This window comes from Hakea prostrata, chromosome 8 (assembly GCF_041222555.1).
Source record: "Hakea prostrata isolate BN-2017 chromosome 8, UWA_Hpros_2, whole genome shotgun sequence".
Lineage (NCBI taxonomy): Eukaryota > Viridiplantae > Streptophyta > Magnoliopsida > Proteales > Proteaceae > Hakea > Hakea prostrata.
This window is the reverse complement of record NC_142607.1, coordinates 18,415,060-18,435,365: the sequence shown is the minus strand read 5'-3', so window position 1 is coordinate 18,435,365 and position 20,306 is coordinate 18,415,060. Positions and strand designations below refer to the sequence as shown.

Genomic DNA, 20,306 nt, shown 5'->3' with positions numbered 1-20,306 from the left:
AGCAGTTCAAGATAGAAAAATCAGAGGAATTCAGTTATCACAGGGAGGAGAGTGGCTATCTCATTTAGCTGTTGCAAATGATCTCATCTTATTTGGACAGGCCTCAGAGAAAGAAGCTAGTTCTTTTGCAACAATAATCAATCAATATTGTGCTATATCAGGGCAGGAGTTAAACTATAGCAAATCTAGAGCACACTATAGTCCAAGCACTTCGGCATCCATAAAAAGAGAGCTATCACTACACTTTTAGATATCCCCCACTCAGGTCAAGGACATATATTTGGGAATCCTTTTTTTTTGCAAAAAAGATGAAGCGCAAGCATTGTAACACACTTATAGACAAGGTTACTGCACGATTGCAAGGATGGAAATCCAAATACTTAGCATCTCCTGGTAAGGCAGTTCTTATACAATCTCCTTTGGCGGCCCTTCCTACTCATTACATGTCATGCTTCCGACTCTCTCAAGCGGCCATTCAAATCATGGAAAAGAAGATGAGGAGTTTTTTCTAGTCGAATGGAGATAAACAACAGGTACATACAATGGACTGGAATACGCTGTGTACCCCAAAATCAAAAGGAGGTTTGAATTTTCAAAACCTCCTTCACTTTAACCTCGCCCTTTTGTCTCGGAAGGCGTGGGATCTTTTACAAAATCCATCTTCTCTATGGGGTCTGCTAATGTTGAAAAAGTACTGTTAGCATAAATCATTTTTGCATGTTTCTCCATCGAGAATTGATTGGTGGGGATGGCGATCCATATTAATGGGAAGAGATCTACTGAAGCAAGGACATTTGTGGCAAGTTGGAGATGGAAACACTATTAACCCCTGGATGGACCAGTGGATCCCCCAGTATCCCAAGTATTTGGGCTGCTTTCCTTTTGCCACTTTCGCCCCAAATAATCTTTCACATTTCATTGAGAAACGCACACATTCATGGAATAAAGATTTATTGCAATGATGGTGGCAACCTGATGTGGTAGGCAAAGTACTAGAAATCCCACTCCTTGTATCACAACTCGAAGACAGACAAGTATGGTAGTGGACAACAAATGGCATATTCACGGTCCGATCGGCTTATTTGTTGGCAAATAATGCTAACTCCATTACTCAACAGGCACCTTTCAATTGGAAAAGCTTATGGAAAGTGCCGCTCTTACCTCGAGCTCAACATTTCTTATGGAAAACTTTACATGGAAAGTTACCCACAACATCTTTATTGGCACAGAGGGGTTGCAGGTGCTCTACCCATTGTCTCCACTACGGGGAACAACAAACAAATCCTGATCACATATTTGTCACTTGTCAACTAGCACATACAATGTGGGAGCATTTACAATTTACTATATTAACACAACCAAGCAATCTAGTTGACAAAGTCATCACTCTCATCAATCAATGGAATCAGGACCAACACGCAGAGTAGCCTCGACGATTTCTCACAGAGACTCGGCTCATGTGGAAGGCATATACTAGTCTATGTGATACGTAGGAAAGACCTTCACCTAAAAATGTTGCATTTCGTATTTGGAAACGCTTGCAATTCTACAAACAGGGTGGCCATGGCACACATCAGGGGCATGTGACGGTAGTACTGTCTTGCATAAAATGGGAGCCCCCTTTGCCCAACTACATTAAATTGAATGTCAACGGCTCTTTCCTCGCAAATCACAAACTTGGAGGTCTAGGTGGCATAGCGAGAGATCATCAAGGGAAAATGGTATTCTGTTTTGGCAAAGCCACGCAGATTCAAGAAATTCTCACAATTGAGGCACTAGTAGTGCGTCAAGCTCTATTGTGGACCCGTGATTTCAACCTGACAAAAATACAAGTGGAGACTGACAATCTCGCCCTGGTCCATATTTTGAATGGCGACCAAAAGACAGCACCATGAAAACTCTTCCCCATCATAGTAGACATCACGGAGATCAAACAATTTTTTACTGCTATTAATATTCGACATATTTATCGGGAAGCAAACATGATAGCTAATGTTCTAGCAAAGGAAAGTGCCCTCACCCAAGATGTTTTTCTTAAAATTTCAATTCCACCCCCAAATATCCGTTGGCTTCTTAAGTTTGATTGTTAGCAATAGGTTGTAATATAGGCTTTTCCGTGTAGTTAATAGAAATCACTTTGCCAAAAAAAAAAGGACAGATAGGAAGATCTAAGAATTAAAAAGAAAAAAAAAAAAAAAAAAAAGAGAGAAATTGTAGACACGGTCCCTTGTTACATTTTAAAGGCCACCAATATAGAATTATTTTTTTTTTCAATTTTTTAGATAGATATTCCATCAAAATGGAATTTACCAAAATAAAACTTCTGAAATGATGGGTTCCACAATTACAAATTTGAAACCTTCTTTTCTGCAGCAGGTTTTGAAAGAAATCATCATCTTAGAAACCAACAATTTGACAAGGAAATTGGGTAAAAAACTAAAAAAGCCGTGAAACAAAAAATATCTCAACTTTTAAATTGTACCTTACTCTTTTTTTGGTAACCTTTAAATTGTACCATACTTAAATCTCCTACTGCAGTTAAAATATATTCAGGCACCACAAATCATTCCCCAGAGAGAAAATAAAGAACTGATCTTCTTCATGTACCCAGAATCTATTCTGAGATTGCATATCAACCACAGCCTTCAGTTTCAATTTTGAACAAGTCAGAACATTGAGATTTGGAAGTAGAGCCCTCAAGTCATTGACCATACGAACCAGAGCTTGATAATATAAGCAAAGAGAACTCAAAGAGGACCTGTTCTCTTTATGATTTAGGCATCAATCTCCAATATGTAGGCAACACAAATAACTGAAAACTTCAGACGGTAAGCATGACGAAAATTACAAACATTTTCGTTTAATGATCTATTATAGGTGCCAAACTCTTTACAAGAAGAAAAAGATGCTAATGGATCACTACAGAGCGATTACAAGTGATAAAAGACCAAGACCTTGTACCAATGGAAAATTGCAACATGTGAAACTTCACACTTCACATAAATCAGCCAACTAGAAACTGCAAGGGAAAAACCTCATATTTTGGCAGCAACAAATCACCACCATGTTGTATCACCATGGATGTGAGTTTATATTCTTTGAATAGATGACACAAACAATTTGCATCTCCATTCCATGAATAGATAGTGAAGGAAATGTTACATCCTGGCAGTGTTTCTTCAATTATCAATTCAACAAGCCCTGCAATTATAGACCAGAGGAGACTAAAACATTGTGCTCATTCAGATGCCTCTGGAAATGAGCCAAACGGTTCTGCAATTGTAGTATCCCTGCAGCTTTTTGGGACAGCATCATGTTCAATCTAAAGATGTAATCATCCAGATGATTTCCTGGTTTATCTGCTTCAACCAACAGCTTCATCTCCTACATGAGTAGATATATACATATTATTAAGTATTACAACATCAGAATGCCGAAGCCAAGAAAGTTTACCACACACCTCTCTGACAATATCTATAGTCTCCTCAACTTGTTTCCTGTGAGCACTAACAAGATCTTCCTCTTCCTGAAACCACACAGAACAGCCATCAGGAAAACAACAAAGATATGAAGACAACGTCTGACTTGTAATGGCTCCCATGTATACCTTTAATAGAGCATTCAGATCATCATCTGAATGTGAATTGTTAGGGTGGTCAAAGTTTGGCAGGTTTTTGTTTTTGGTCTGCATATCAGGTCTTCTTGTCCTGTCATCTACAGCAGCATATTGCTTGGTTTCTGGCTTTCCGGTCTTCTTCCTTGGTGGCTTCTGCTCGTATGACTCCTCGGAGTAATCAAAATCCTCGGTGGTAATTCCGAACCTGTCATCTCGGTTATCCTTGAGAAATTCTGAATATACAGTTGTAGCCAAAGGGCCTTCGTCCCTTCTACTAGGTGTACGATCAAGGTTTAAAGAAGGAGAAGAATCTCTTTCTATCTGTCTGGACCACCCAAATCTGCTTGATTCAGGAAGCTCAGGGCAGTTACCCTCAAAATTTGGTATAGTTGGTAAACCTGATGATATGGATACAGCAGTTGAGTCCCTTAGGTTAATGGTTGAAGGATCCTTCTTAGAGTTATTTCCCTTTGAAAGGCTCTTAACCCTGGGAAATAAACATATAGTATTTAGATGTAAGTGAAAATGAAAAAAGATGAGCCAAAACCTACATATGAAATTCAAAATTCTATCACACCTGTCAGCATATCTCAAAGTATTCAGAGTGTGTTCACAAGACCCTGAGCTTGGTGAAATACAAGATATCATAACCGTACGTGAATCACCAACAAATGAATCTCTAAGAACTTCAGTCAGTTTACTCCCTCTGAAAGGAATGTGTCCCTGATCATTATCCAGTGCTCGAATACATTCCTTCAATGCAAGCAAGCTTTTATTAATCTCAGCACCTTCCATTCTGCAGAATAAATTTTATTTCCAGCCTAATTAGGTTAACAGATGAACATCTAAACAGCATCATATGAAACTATGCTCTGATCAACAGAGCATAATACATGATAGAGACAGAAGGAAATAATTCATGATGTCTGCTAACTGGAAGAAACCAACCAAAGTTGGACAGCACCTGTAGGCAAATGTATTCTCAATGGTTTGACCCAACATGGTAGATCCAATAGCCAACATATGAATTAAATGTGCAGTCACAAGTCACAAATATGGGAGAGTTTAGTGCACTGTACCAACTACCAACGAGAGGTACTCAAGTAATTGAAACCAGAGAGAAAATTTACCTTGTCTGCTTATCATTATCAGTAGTATCTGCACCACGTTCACTTCCAGCAAGATCTATAAATGAGAGCTTGCCAACAACACGAGGAGGCTTTGATTCACTGCCATCGGCAGATCTCTTGATAACAAGTTGGAGAATAGCATGAGAGCGGGATGATTCCTCATTAGCACCAGTTGTCCCTGTACTTCTTGTGGCATTTCCTTTCTCAATGAACTCTCTGATGGTCTCCACATCCGATACCTTGTACTCTTGCAAACCAACAATGCAGACTTGCTGCTTACCATCCTCCCTCATACAGAGCTTTCTGCAGATATACATTTCAACGTGAAATCGATTGAAAATATGGAATGTTAACAGAGTTTCCTTCCTAGTAATGCCTATCTATTACAAACCTCCGGTCATTAAGAAGATCAAAAAGCTTCCCACCATATATTTCAAAGAAGCTCACGAACAGCTGGAAGCCTTGATTACGGTAAGTATGGTGCATAAATCTTAAAATATCCTGAGATGCTTTTAGGGGTAGTGGTTGCATTGTAAACGTTTTCCCACTCCCTGAATGAAGATGAGATACGAGCTTAAAGTTATTAATGATATGAATTTGGATAAGAATACTTATCATGAGACAAAAATAAATAAATAAATAAATATCATGAGACCCAAAAAAAACAAAAAAAAAACAGGAGGAGAAGAAGAAGAAAGAAAGCTGTAGACTTTAACACAAGTAGCAACAGTATGTCAAGAACCTTTAGGATACCAATAAACACGTAAAGCTCAAAAAAGATAAATACCAGTGAAAAAACACCAGTGTTAGAAAAGGAGATGTCATGCATTTACTTCAATAGTCTACAAAGAGAGCAGTTTTATTTCAAATTGTGGACCATCGGACACAGGAAAAAAAAAAGGAAAAAATAGGTGATGTAAGAAGATATACAATTATCAGACATCCAAAGAAAAGCAACACAAATATTCAATTTAAGTCCAATTTTCAGGTACAATAACATAGCCATAACAGAGCCACACTACTCTATAAAGTAATCAATCTCACAAAGCAACAAATGCCTTGAGCATTAAAGCAGGATACCACTTCAACACCAAACTATAAATTTTGTGGATCTTCCAATACCATTAGCTCAGATCTGACAGTCTGATTGTATTGGTAACTGTGTAATATCAAAAGGCATAAAAGAGTAGGGGAAATGTAACCATGATGAAGCTACACTACTCTTTAAAGCAAACAATCTCATGAAGCAATAAGTCCCTTGAGGTTGAGCAGGATACATCACCACAAACAATAAATTTTGCGGATCTTCCAATATAATTAGCTCGGATCTGACAAGTTGAATGTATTGGAAAACGATGGTCGATGGGTTAACATAGAAATACTCAAAGGCACACCAACTACCTTTTCAAATATGGATCAAGATGAATCAGCAAAACCTGTCAATGTCATTTAAACCCCACTCCTGCCCCCCAACCACAAACACCCATCCGGGAAGGGGAAAAAAAGTATCTGTGGGAGATACTCTTCAGATTTAATGGGTTCCATGGCCTGTAACTAGAAAGTAAAACATAGAGAGCAACTGCAAGCTTAATTGGGTCCATTGCCAGCTCATGCAAAGGAGATAATTTAGATTATAGTTGCAGTCTTGCATGGGGGATTTAATTGCTTAGATTCTTCCAATTCTATATAAATTTCTCTTGTTATCATGGTAGTTACTACTCACCACTGTTAGGACTGTTCCTATCTTGTTATTTTGCTAGAATTCATTTCATATATAGTTTCTATAATAAAGAAAGACAAGGTGGCAAGTGAATTTGTCCTCTTTACAAAAGGAATGTTATAACAAAGAGGGGCTTGAGGCTTCATTCATACGGCTCACAAATTCATTCTTTTGATAAAAAGAAATTAGTGGTTTATTCCAACGCCTGTGAGAAGCAGTATGGGGATATCAGAGGGGTCTCCCTCTCTCTCAGCCACATCCTATTTCTTATCATTTTCTCCTTTTATCTTTGTTCCTCGGTTGATATTCTGTCTTGTGATACCCTACCCCTGTTCTACAATATCGTGGCTAATGTCTAGCTGATTGAGTACAGTAATGGTTATCCATTTGATTATTACTGTCCTTCATTCCATTTAGCCATTCTGCAACTTTTGTTAAACAACTTTCCAGTCTGAGTTTTCTCCCTCAGGTTTCTATGGATTTGGCTATTGGACTACTAGGAACTTTTAATATGTTATTCATCCCCTGGTTAGGTCATTTAAACCCTAGTTACAGATACAGCAGATAGCCAGATTGAAGGTTGTATCAAGATCTAACTTTCTAACTTTGTTACTGTCTGTTTATCTCTATCCAACCAGTGAATGAACCCAATATTTTAATACAACTTAAATCCTAATTGCCCATCCTTCAGTTGCAACCTCCACATCCATTGGCATGTTCTTGATTTACTTGCAATAATCTGTCCAACTATCTGTTTTTTGGTCACTATGACTCTAGTCTACTGTAAGTGTGTTAGTGTGGATCCTTTTCAACCTAGCCCCTCTTTGTTACTTCAAACCATCGTTCAACCCTAGCCACTATCTCCTAACAGTAACTATAAATTTGTCCACAAGGCCATCAGCTGCAGTGAGCCAAACTTAGCATGTACCAGCAAGAATGGAACAGTTTTCAACAGGTAAATGCAAAAGCAAACACACAAAGGAAGTCCTGGATAAGGTAAAAGATAAATGTCTATGCACTGGGAATAAATTTGTGGCTAAGTGATGAAGTTAAATGGAAAGTTCTGATAGTTTACAACTCTGTGTGGTAGTTGTAAACAAAAGCTATCAGACAAATGATGAAAAGCATGCAAATCCGTGCATACTTTTTGACACCATAAGCAACATCGATAAAATGGTTAAACCAAACAACAAGATAAAGAATTTTGGACAATAACATGTTCATGCAAATCAGAAACAGAAGAACACAACATCCTATGTACACCTGCAAAAGAAACACTTCTTAGAGAGTGGGCAGTGAAAATTGAATTACAACATCAAAACTGCACATGATACAAGAGAGAACTTGGAAAAGCATTTAATCAGATGCATATTAGAGAACCAACAACTCACCTGTTTGCCCATAAGCAAAGCAAGTTGCTTTTGTCCTCTGAAAGATAATTGGAACAATTGGCTCTACAGTTTCACGATATACCTACATACAAATAATAAAACAGACACCATGACTATATGAATAAAACAGTAATAATGAAAAACTATATCCTGCATATTTGCTCTATACTCTGCACTCACCTCATCATTTGAAACGTCTTCATTCAGCACTGCATCAAAAACAAATTCATGCTTCTCAACATACTCTGTCAGATCAACCTGCAGAAATAATCAATTTGGATGTTGTCAACATCCAAGGCATGCAGTTTCAAGCTAGCAAAGCATGGAAGCTGAAAGAAGATAATCACCATGCAAAGTCGCAAACAAAGGCAGATGACAAGCCAGAATTTAAAATTATTCACCTATTTTCATCCCACATCCATTTTTAAAAGTTTACTGAATGCACATGATTTGGAATTTACATTGCAAGCAGGAATTTCTTAATTTTACTAGAGGCTACAGCCCAAGGACTGAAAGGAAATAAATTTAATGTTTTCTCATCCACCTCAGTCCACCTTATTTATGAATATCATTACGCATTATTCTTTTACTAGCGTTACACTTATGTCATACCATAGATCTAAACAAGTTATATCATACAAAAAATATAAGGTAGAAGAATGGTCAAAAGTACAAGTGGGACTCTTCTGACCAAACAAATCAGAAGATCAAATTCCTTTGTTCCACCTTGGAGATTCAAACTTTGCTCACTGTTGGCACATGCACAAAAAATTCACATGCAAGAGTAACGTCAGGATTTAAGAAAAGGTTAATCCATAGACTAATGGGCATCCAGCAAGGTGGAGGACTGAATGGGCAATAAACAGTCCCTAGGTTTTATATAATGGCTAAATTTCTGAGGAGAAAACTAATGCAACCAGTCAACGAAGATACTTGAAAGTTGCACATAGAGGCTTTTGAGGTAATTTAGAGATGAAGAGGCTTGATAATTGTAAATTGTTTTTGGTGTTAAGTACTGTCTACCTACAGACTGCAGGACTGAGCTTTCGTTGGCTACTCAACCGCTAGTGTTTTTCCTTAAGTTGCTATAGCCAAAGTTTAGATGCATCTGCTACCATTTTCTTTTTATATTTGATGCTTTTGGGGAGCAACCTTGTCCTGCCATATCTACCTGATTGAGTAATTCTCTGTTTTTCACCTATCTTTGATGGTTTGCACTAATTATCTCTTCCTTATCCTTGCTTTCTTGATAGGCGTTTCTGACATCCCTTTGGAATATGAGAGTTCTCTTTCTCTGTCTCTCATTTAAGTTTAACCATCAATAATGAAGGGTGAAAATTCTTACTCACTGCAGCTGTGATGAAAAATGAATCACATAAACTCCATAAGTAAAGACTACCCAGACATTACAAACATTAGAGATTAATCAAATGTTTAACTAATGTTCTAATCAAACTTTTCTCTCAAGTTCGATTCCAGAAGCACAATATAGATGAAAATGGTATAGGATCTTCACCAAGTGACAGATGAAAGGCAAAACTAGTTGTAGAAGAGCTATGAATTCAGCCACACATAATGGACAAAATGAACATAAAATTATTGGTAATCTCACCTTCAGTTTAGTCTCATGAACAGTAAGATAATTTGAACCGGGCTCTATTGTTATGATATCTTCCTCCTTCTTGGCTATCTCCTTCTTATTTAGTGGTCGCTTGCGTACCTGCATCCAGTCCATTAGTGACCTATTTTCCAAGAGAAAATTTTAAACATTTGCATTGGCAATGCAAAAGAGAAACATCAGCAGCAAAGATCAATAGGAAAATTAATCTTGTATGCTTTCAGTTAATTTATGCTATTGAAGTGCTTTTTTTTTAAAGAGTCAGTGATAATAAAGTTAAATAAAGAATGAAACGAATTAAGAGAAGATCCCAAATATAGCTCAGGAACATACCACAACTTTGATTTTGGCAACAGAACTGGCCTTCTCTTTATCAAATGATATGCTTTTCAGAAGATTATTCTCTGCCAAAGGACGTGCTTTATTTAGTTGCCTGTTGGTAGGAGGATAGGGCTCAGAGTCATCACAGCTTCTTCCCCGCACATGATGGTAATGAGTATTATTGCCATATAGGGCAGGAACCGGCATCTTATCAAGAGAAAAGTAAAAAGGTCAGACTGACAATTGAACTTAGGCATGCATAAACAGTATCAGCTCTGAAGGGGAATTCTGAGGTTTAAGTGACAAGTGCAAATCCAATTGATCCAAAATTTCACACAGACTCTTCACTTCAGACATCATTGTAGACACTACACCTTCATCTTAAAAAATAGCAGCTTAGCATCACCATCCAGACAACAGCATAATTGAATTTATTAAAGGACAAATAAGCAGATTGGCAAAAGCTAGGAGCTAATAGATGCACTAGCATTTTTTTTCTTTTGGGATGAATAAAGAGTTCACTACTGAAAAAGAGTAGGGGGAGGAGAATCAGGAGATACAAATTACACAAGGTTCAACGACAAAGCAAAACAAGCGAGCGGCCAAAGAAAAAGAGCAAACTAGACTAAGATGGAACAAGAAACCAGAACTAAATTTCTACCTCAGTTCTGTTTCTTCTTCTTTCTATAAGACCTAAATCCCACAACAACGTAGATGAAGTTGAAGATTCCAAAATCCGGAAACCAGCAATGTTGAGATCTGTCTACCCTAGAGCATTTCAACAAACTGAAACTGAAATTAATTTTCAGTGGGAAGTAATTCTGGCAAAGAAAACACTGACTCTTTTGGGTAGGAAAAAAGATAATGACTTATAGCCTTCGTTCATCGTTTTAGAAAATAAAACTCCGCAACTAACCATGATAGCCACACAATGGAGGCACAAATATATCATATTCCAGCAGTAAGTAAATTTACCCAAAACGATTAAAAAATAAAAAAAACTTACATCTGGAAGTAGTTCAGTGTCGAGGGAATGCAGATCCAAGATACCAGGACTGAGCTCTCCCGGAGACATTTGGTCATCGCCAGTCTTCCTCAGACTAGACGATCGCGAAGCTAGCGGAGGAGTATTAGGCTCCGAAAAAAGCTCATTTCCACTAACGCTCCTCTGCACGTTCCGATACGTTCTTGACCCCTGAAGTCCTCCTCCACCACCACCGACGCCGCCGCCATAATAACCAAAGTCCTATCATTGATTCCAGAGAAAACAACAATAAAGACTCAAAAAAAATCTATAGATCCGATTTCCGCAAAAAGAGGAAATGAACTATGAAGAACCTGAGGACCAGGAGCAATTGCATTTGAGTTTGAGGACTGAAGATGCTGAAGACCAGCAGATTGCAGCCATCTTCCATTGGAGGAGGTCTCCAAGAAATTGTCCGAGTACTGACGCTGATGGTGTGCTGTTGAGGAACCAGATCTCTGCACTTGTCTACCCATAACATTCATCTTCTTCAATCTCTACTCTCTATCTCCTCGATCCGATGATTTTAACTATCAGAAACTCTCTCGCAAGTAAATCTGAAGCTGTGGTGTTAGGTTTAAGCACATTAATGCGAGCCGTAAACTAAACCACAGCTCCTAATCCAAACTTAAAGAACAAAACACAGATTAAGTGAAGAGAGAGAAAGAGAGGGAGAGTAAGAGAAAATTCAAATGGAGAAGACGCCTCTTTGAGCTCCAAAGAGGAGTTTCAGGGCAGAAGCTTCACAAAAATGAAATCAACAAGTTCTAATGGAGGTTCGTTGAACTGGTTTTCGAAGTTTTAAAAAATAAGTATTTTATTTAAATTACCATTTTTTTAATTTCAATAAACAAAAATTGTTTGAAACTTTGAAATCGAAACCCGGGTAACATTCGAGGCAATATTGCGAATTAAACGGATATAATAACCTTGCTTACGAGACCGGTAGGAGAATAAATCGTGTGAAGGATTGCACACGTGTGAAAGACTGTGGCCAAGGTCCAAGGAGCAAATGGAATCAGTGGACTAGACGACTACTGGTCCCACTCTTTTCAAATTAGCCCTTGGTCGCTCTCTTCGTGCTTTACGAATCAGGTCACGTGGTGGACCCCTACACCGTTATTGGCTCACAAACATTTATTATGTAATTCTTTTGCTGACGTGTAACTTTTAATATTTTCCCCCTTTTTCTTGGGGCGAATACATAGAACTAAATGGGAATATTAGTAGATCCACGAAACCACATTTAGGCACAAAGATGACCATTGAGTCCCTACCTCTTCCTCATATATCAAAATCTGTTATTTGTTCAGGGAACGCAACACCGGAGGGGGAGGCCCCGGCCCGCTATAATATATAAAAAGCGAGGATGGGGCCGAATGACCTCTTCCAAAAAAAGATGTGTTATTTGTTAAGTGAGGTTTCTTCTCTTGACATTTATCTCGGTTTATCGTCCTCTTTTGGTAAATCTAAATGGCAAGCCATCGCCTATATTGTCGAAAGAGAGGTGGCAAAACTCAAGAGTATCTAAAATCTCGACCATAAAATATTCCTCAAAGTTTTTAGTTTTGTGATTAAAGGTTCATTTTTCTTGTTTGGAGTATTCTCTTTTAAAAAAATGTAATATTTTGTTTGCTATGTTTTTTCTTCAATAAGACTGGAGTGAACTCTGGATAGCAATCATTTACTGTTGATGGATTTTAAACATGAAAGAAAGTTAGTAAAAAAAAAATACTTTGATAAATCATGTGGGAAGGAAAATCAGCTCATACAACAAAGTTGTTGAAAAAGATTGTGCAAACTTGATGAAGCAATATCAACACATTGATTAATGTTTAAAAAACATACATTAGATAAATTGAAAACAATTAGTTACGTTTGAGAGCCTCGGTTAATATAATCAAATTGTCTGTGTCTCAAGATTGTGTTCTTAAAGGTTATGATGAGAGAAAATATTTAAAGACTAATATGTTTTCTACTCTTTCTCATAGGCTTAACATTCACAACATTCAAAGTCAAATACATTGGACAAGTAATACATAAAGTGAATGGAATGGGCTACAAGTGTGTAAACATGTATGGTGCTAAATGTGAGGTATTGATCACCATGACTAATAAGGGGACTATTAATATAATCTAGAGGGAGGTGAATAGATTACTACTAGTGGATTAGGCAAAATTTTTGGTTTATTACAAATTCATAATTAAATTAACAAATTAAATTAAACTTGGGCAAATTGTAAACAATTGCAACACAGATTTTTATAATGGTTCGACTTGACAAGTTTACGTCTACTCTTCTCTTCTCCTCAAGAGAATATTTTAATAGTGACTCTCCTTCAATAGGATAGGTAGAGAATCAAACCCTTAGGTGGCGTTTGTTCCGCAATTCCATGAAATCCGCTTCTGTGGAAGTCATGAGTCTGTAGGAATTAGGTTCTTTAGAATCATATTCGTAAAAAAAAAAACTGTTTGGTTACCCGATTCTGGAAAGTGAATCTGTCTGAAAAATCATTTGGTTACCCTGATTCTGAAAGTGAATCTGCTTTGTTATTTGATTTGATTAATGACTGAGCATAACAATTATTTACAAAATTCAATAAATCAACCATGAAGAAGAGGAAGGAAGGCCAGTAGCCTAACACATAGTCACTTCCAAATTGCATCCACCAATTCCCTTCTTTTGGGTTCTGCATTGCCATAGGAGATAAATGAACTTACAGATTCAAGGCAAAAAATTATAGTAACTAATACCATCCATGTGACTGACGCTTTTGTTTAATGAAATGGGGGACACAGATGCAACAATATTTTGGGCTTTTAGCAGTTACAACTTGCCTTGAAAATGCTAAACAAAAGAAGGCCATGACATGAGCACTTGAGTCTGTAAACCTGAAGGGTTTAAAAAATGGTTCTAGCATTGGATTAGTGAATGCCAACCATACACCATTGTAGAGTTTTCCACTTTCACACCAAATGTTTCTGCTTTCTACGTTTCTCCATAGTTCAAAATCAAGTTTTTAATAATTTAATCTGATTACCTTTTTCAAGAAAATGTATAAACATTGTCTGTTCATCTCAGGAAAATTAGCAACCCTGCAATTCTGATACAAATTCCTATAAAGCGAATGACCGAACATTTTCAGAAAAAAAAAAAAAAAAAAAAAAAAAAAAAGAGAGAGAGAGAGAGGGGTTGAGGGGGTTGGGGGAAGAGAAGGAACTTCAAAGAGACAATAAATCATTGAAGAAGCAATATTTGGAAGAAATCTAAATTCAATTTTACAAATGAATATCCAATTCCATCAATCCAAATTAAATTTTACAAATGTAAATGTGACACTTTCCATTATACATATACCAACAATCCAAAATGTATAGTTGAATCATGTAATCAACAATCCAAAATGTACAAATTAATCATGTAATCAACAATCCTGAGCTTTCCAATTGCCCTATTGTCCTTGCTAATGTCTTTCCCATGCTTCTTATTGATCAATTTGATGAAGTACTCCATAATTCTTCTTTCCCATCCTTTGATGTTAGAATTAGCTTCCAAATCCAGAAACTGGAGTCTGCTTTGCTCTCTCAGCCAGTGATGGTGGTGTTGTGAAGGACTTTGTTTTATCGATGGTTGTACATGAACACTCATCATCACTTGTCTTGGATCTGTCTATGTTTACAACCAAACAGAACAGAAGAATGTCATTTTCCATGTTCTGTAGCACAGTGACAAACATCTTCTAAAACCATATATTAGAAGAAAATAACAGAGGAATTAATTCCTACAGTTCCAATAAGGATACATATGAATCAATTGTGGCCAACTTAAAGCATCCATCACCTGCAGGTACTACATCAGAGACAAATAAATAAATCAATTAAAGGTTGAACATTGCAAAGAGCAGCACTCTTCAAAAGAAAGGACTAGGTAGGCAGAATCAAAGCAAACACAATCTTATTAAAAAACTATTTCCCAGTTTCAAGAAAAAATTCCCTCACTGTCAATTTCATTTAACAAAATTACCACAAAATAAATAATCGAAGCATTCATAAAAAGAAGGTAAACAAAAGATAACCATACCGCAATTGGGATGAAAGCTTACACTCTGTTTCAGCAAGCACTATACTTTGGATTTTAGACCGATGTGGACAGGTGATTAACTACGATGAATGCACAATCTTCGTAAAGGAAAAGATATATAATGGGAAAAGATTTGAAGAAGTATCAAACAAATCAAATGAAATAAGTTAAACATAACAACAAAGATGAATTTGTATTGCATAGTGCAGCAACCTCTTGTTTCATTTATTTCAAAGGCAATCATCACAAAAGGTGGAAACATATTTACATTAAGAGCTTATGTAATACCTAAAGTCGAAGATCCTCTATTTCAGGCCTGTTATTGTAATCACTAATGAAGTAGATGAAGAAAAATACATAATTAGATTTCTCAGACCCCTAACTGCAAGTTCTCGTTTGTTTCCGTAAAGCAAATAGCTAAAACAATCGACAACAACAACAAAAAAAAATCCTCAAGATTCAAAAAAAAATCCTTAAGATTCAAAAAATATCAATAGCCATGTATTAGAGAAGGAAATCAAAAGGCAGTTTGAGCGAGCAATGAAAGAATCATGAATTCGAGGGTTTCTTGATAGGATTTGCTCTGTATAACAATGATCTCAGTTTCCCAATCACCAGCAATAATCGAATTCAAAATGCAAGAATACCAAGCCAACAGTAAAACGAAGATAGAGAATAAAAAACCCCAACACAAAACTAATCCAAACAGGAAAAAAAAATATGCAAAGACCTACCGTCTGTTTCGATGCCGAAGTCGAAAACAACAAGCTAGGGTTTGGGAACGCTGGAGTTGCAGAGCAGAGAAGCAAGGTTCTTCTTCCAGATCTGCCAAAAACACCACGCTAAAGTGAATCTGTGATAGGGATCCTTCTTCGCAGGGTTGGTGGTGTTCGTCGCCTTCTTCAGATCAAGAAACGACTCTTCTTAGCGGCAAGAGTGAGGAGTGCAGAAGTCAAGGGCTAGGAGTGAATCGAACTTCTTAGCAGCAGGAGTGAACCGATCTTCGAGTTCAGCAGCAGCGGGAGTGAGGAGAGCTTCGTCTTTTGTCGAGTGTTCGTTCGATGAAAGTGAGTTTCGGCGAGTCACGCTCATTTGCTTCCGTTTTATACCTAGCCTAGAATTGGGTGACTCGATTTGGAAACCACCTCAATAGGTGGTTTCCAAGTGATTCAGATCTTTAGGCTAAAACGTGGATTCTTGGAGATTCATGACTCACCAAGAAACCGACTCAATTTTTAACCAAACGCCCTTTTTTTTTGGAGTCACGATTCCCTGGAATCTGATTCCGCAGAATTGCGGAACCAAACGCCACCTTACAAATCTTTGCTCAATAGGGTAAAAGCACTATTTTACAATCTTTGTTCAATAGAGTAAAAGCACTATTTTACAATCTTTGTTCACTATGGCAAAAGCACTCTCTTACAGTCTTTGTTAGCATGGCAAGAACACCCTATCAATTCTAATTCCACCTATAATAAGATTACAATAACAAAAATAAAATATACGAATATAAGATTTTACTTATCAAAGGTTGTGACACCTTACCCCTTGAATGAGTGAGAGTGATAATGAATGCCCAAACAATAATGATTTTGCAAAACTTGAGATGTGATGATCATAATACGCTTATTGTTATCTTAGCCTTGATCAACAAATTTAAAGGTCTGATTACTTAGAATGATGATTCTTTTTTTCTTTTTCTTTTTTCCTTTGTAGAAACTTGATCATGATTCAATGTACACACAAGAGTGAGAGGCTATTACACTTAGATTTAGAAGAGAATGTGAGCTTTAATTGATTTGGAGAGTGGATATTGTATATACTTGGTTGAACTCTTCAAATTAAAGGGTTTGGGTATTTATAAAGTCCTAAAAGCCCCTTTGCTCCCAATAGATAGAAAATAATCATTTTATGATTAAAACGGTGCATCGTTTGTGTACAAATGGTGCATTATTTGGGCAAATATAGCCATTGGAATATAGTCATTGCATTTGGTTGGTCCAAACGTCTTAGGACAGTACATTGTTTGGCCAAGCAGACAATCCATTAAGCCTCCATGATCGCATTAGTTGCAATCACTTCCCTGAGCATGTCCTTTAGGCTGAGTTGATGCATTGTTTCAAAACAGTGTGCTGTTTTGGATAGTAAGCTTAGATTTGTGTTTTTCATGGGATTTTGGTCCTCCTAACAAATCCTAAATCCACATAGAGTCTCTTAGTATGTCTTAAGCCATCTAATGACATGATGTACATATTTTACAATGAGATTAGTGTAAATACATATATATGTGCATATGAGGTGCCCTGAGCCCTAGGAGCACTAAGTCTTATTCATAAACTTGACTTGATCTTCAATTTCATTCTTGAATCACCTTATGCTTCGAGCACCAAGTCTTCATGTCCATATTATTGTCCAAGTCTTCAACATAATTGAGCCATTGCTTGTAGCTTAATCATTCATGTGAGTTCTTCATTAGTGTTTTGATCAATCTTGCCATTTACCAATGTTTTTTCATTTTATTATCTTGGCTTAATAAACATACAAAACTTAATTTAAACATTATTATTTTGTATTTATTATCATCAAAACCTATGGAGGTTGATGTGGCAATGTTAATGTGACATTTTCCAATAAGGATTACTTCATCACAAAGAGTTTAAGCAAACATTATGTTGAACTCCTTTGATTTTGTTTTGACTCTACATCTAATGCAAGAAATTATAAATATCATTGATGTGCTTTGTCAAGTTTTACAACAAAAGTTTAAAAATATCTTAAATGTTATTCATCTTGTATCCACTACAAAAAAAACTAATAATAATAATAAAATAAAAAATTAAAAAATTAAACGAGAGATCTTAGATGAAATGGGCTTTTGACTAAGCAGATTTCTTTTTGTGAAAAGCATAACATTGATGTCTTTGACGTGAATTTTATAGAAAGGGTCAAGCTCTCCATCAACAGGATGATTTTATAGTTGAATAAATATTTTTATGCTACAATTGATAGACAATTAAAGGAGCTAAATAGTAGATTCAACGATCATGTTATGTAATTGTTTACTCTTGGTTATTCTTTGGATCCTAAAAGTGGATGTGAAAATTTGTAAATTGATTATTTTTGAAATGTTATGACTAAATATTATCCCCAAGATTTTACTAAGTAGGAGAGAGACCACTTGAAGCTACAACTATTATACTATGATGTTGATATAATCAAAGGTCCAGTTACCAGAACATGCCAATCATTAGTGATTTGTGTCATTGGTTGATAAATCAAACAAAATTTGATATCTATCCACTTATTTATCGATTAATTACACTCTTGATTACTCTTTCCATTTTTTTTTGCAACTTCAGAATAAGCATTTTCCGCCTTGAGGATTATTAAAACTAAATTGCGAAATAGGATGGAGGATGATTTTCTCACAGATCCTATGATGTTATACATTGAAAGAGAAATCACAAAGAAAATTAATACATAATCAATCATGAGAATTTACATGATCTCAAAGATTGCCAAATTCCACCATGATATTGGCACTAGAAAGGTGTTTTGTGGTTTTTCGTTTGTTCTTATTTTCCTAAGAATCTAAGATTTTGAATTATTAATGGGTTAGGGTTTTCTTTTTAAATACTAGTGGTAGAAATTTTATGATCATTACCCTCCCCTCAAAGCCTTTGTGTCTTTCTATGCTATTCATGACAATTTCACCATTGGTCTTAAAGACAATATATAAAATTTAAAAAAAAAAATCTCTATCAAGTCAACTATATGAGAATCTTCAATCAATGGAAATTCATTGCGGCAAAGAGGTTTTTACTTACCTTTTCTATTCATTTATTATCAACCAAACACACCTTTAGACATTACTAGTAATGATAGCCGTGTACATGCTCATGTGATATGTTTTCAAATATAATTTTTTGTTTTGGTATAATTTAATTTTTAAACAAAATATAGATGTATTTTTTGTTGAGTTGAATTTTAGTCTAAAACACATATAGTTGTGATACTTAGTCATGATGATGGTGGCGGAGGGACCGTAAAGGAGGCTTTATTACTATGATTAAGTATTCCGCCCTTAAGTTTTGGATAGATGGCAAAATAAGTGACAGAAAAAGGCTATTTGGATTCACCGAGTGTGTTCTGTAGCTTGATAGAGCGAAGTGAGACTAGCTACTAAGACATCTCCCATTTGCTTTAGCATCGAATTTCTAAGTTAAAATAGTAGCAAGCCTTCATCTCTGTATTTCCTAAAAAGAAGAAAAATTATGAGAGAGTAACACAGATAGGAAAAAGAGTTGAATCTAGTTTAAGAGTTTTGTCATACATGTTTCAGATTAAGCTAGTATCAGCGGCCAACATAGTGAGATAGAAGAGAGTTAGACAACCTTCCAATAAGAAAGTTGAGACTACATGAAAGGACAATGTAAAATTACAATTACATAGAGATTGAATCTTATAGTGCAAAGACCCTAATTGAAAAAGAACCAAAAGCATCCCAATTAAATTTTAAGTAATGGGAAACGGTTAGGATTCTTGTTGGTTAAAGGATCTATAATCATGCAATGGAGTCATTAGAGAATGCATTTACTCCCCATATTGTGTCTTTCGCTATTCGATCAATTTTTGGGTTGGGTATTAATATGAACTAGTGAAAATTAGTTACTATTTAAATTGAGGTGAAATTTGAAGCAAGAATTGGAAAGACGGAGAAGTGGGAGGTTTGAGTTTTTCCATAAGGCTGTGTTTGTTTGCTGGAAAAAAAGGGGTGGGAAAGTTGTACTTGTAGGTCCCATATGTTAGTGGGGTGGGGAACAGGATAGTAAAGTGTGGAAAAGTAATGGGTAAATGCACTTTTCCTTTACTTTCCACCCCCAATACTTGTTTGGTTGGATGGGAATCATGAGATGGTAAAAGTATTTTAGATTAAAAATATATTATCATTTTCTTAAAAACAAAATGTTATTAATTTTTAATGGGTGAATACACTTCCCCAATTTCTCTCCATCTCTCTATGTTCGTGTGGTGGCAATCGTCTATGCTCTCTCTCTCTCTCTCTCTCTCTCTCTCTCTCTCTCTCTCTCTCTCTCTCTCTCTCTCTCTGTGTGTGTGTGTGTCTCTGTGCATGTGGTGGTGGTGGAGTATGCTCTCTCTCCGTGAGTGTGGTGGTGGTATATGGGCTCAGGCTCTCACTCTCTTTGTGCCGCTTACTGGTTCTCTTCACTTTCTTTCTCTTCTTCTTCTTCTTTCGATGCCGCTGCTACTGGTTCTCTGCTGGGGAAAATTGTTGCGGATGATTTGGTTCCGCGGATGCTCGGTTCTTGCCTCTCCTACTTCTTGGTTCTCACTTCTGCCTTTGCCGCTGCTTTTGGATCTCACCTTTGCCTCTACCGCTGCTA

The 20,306-nt window shown here is 36.5% G+C and overlaps 1 protein-coding gene across 1 annotated transcript; it reads right to left on the bottom strand.

Annotated features, from left to right (window-relative positions):
* Nucleotides 1-2,485: 2,485 nt before the first annotated feature.
* Nucleotides 2,486-11,618, bottom strand: LOC149007362 (kinesin-like protein KIN-13B). Its single transcript, XM_089165305.1, has 12 exons — nucleotides 11,135-11,618; nucleotides 10,803-11,042; nucleotides 9,809-10,003; nucleotides 9,470-9,577; nucleotides 8,038-8,115; nucleotides 7,858-7,939; nucleotides 5,138-5,297; nucleotides 4,747-5,049; nucleotides 4,194-4,412; nucleotides 3,608-4,103; nucleotides 3,461-3,526; nucleotides 2,486-3,384 (listed from the first exon to the last, which is right to left on the bottom strand). Exons 1-12 carry the CDS (start codon nucleotides 11,303-11,305, stop codon nucleotides 3,208-3,210), a joined length of 2,295 nt encoding a protein of 764 aa, XP_089021431.1. The 5' UTR covers nucleotides 11,306-11,618; the 3' UTR covers nucleotides 2,486-3,207.
* Between the last annotated feature and the right edge of the window lie 8,688 nt (nucleotides 11,619-20,306).

Coding starts and splice junctions, on each gene's coding strand:
- LOC149007362 (XM_089165305.1), bottom strand. CDS start 11,305: ATGAATGTTATGGGTAGACAAGTGCAGAGATCTGGTTCCTCAACAGCA. Junction 5,050..5,137: donor GATCTTCTTAATGACCGGAG/GTTTGTAATAGA, acceptor GTATATCTGCAG/AAAGCTCTGTATGAGGGAGG. Junction 4,413..4,746: donor GATAATGATAAGCAGACAAG/GTAAATTTTCTC, acceptor TTTATTCTGCAG/AATGGAAGGTGCTGAGATTA.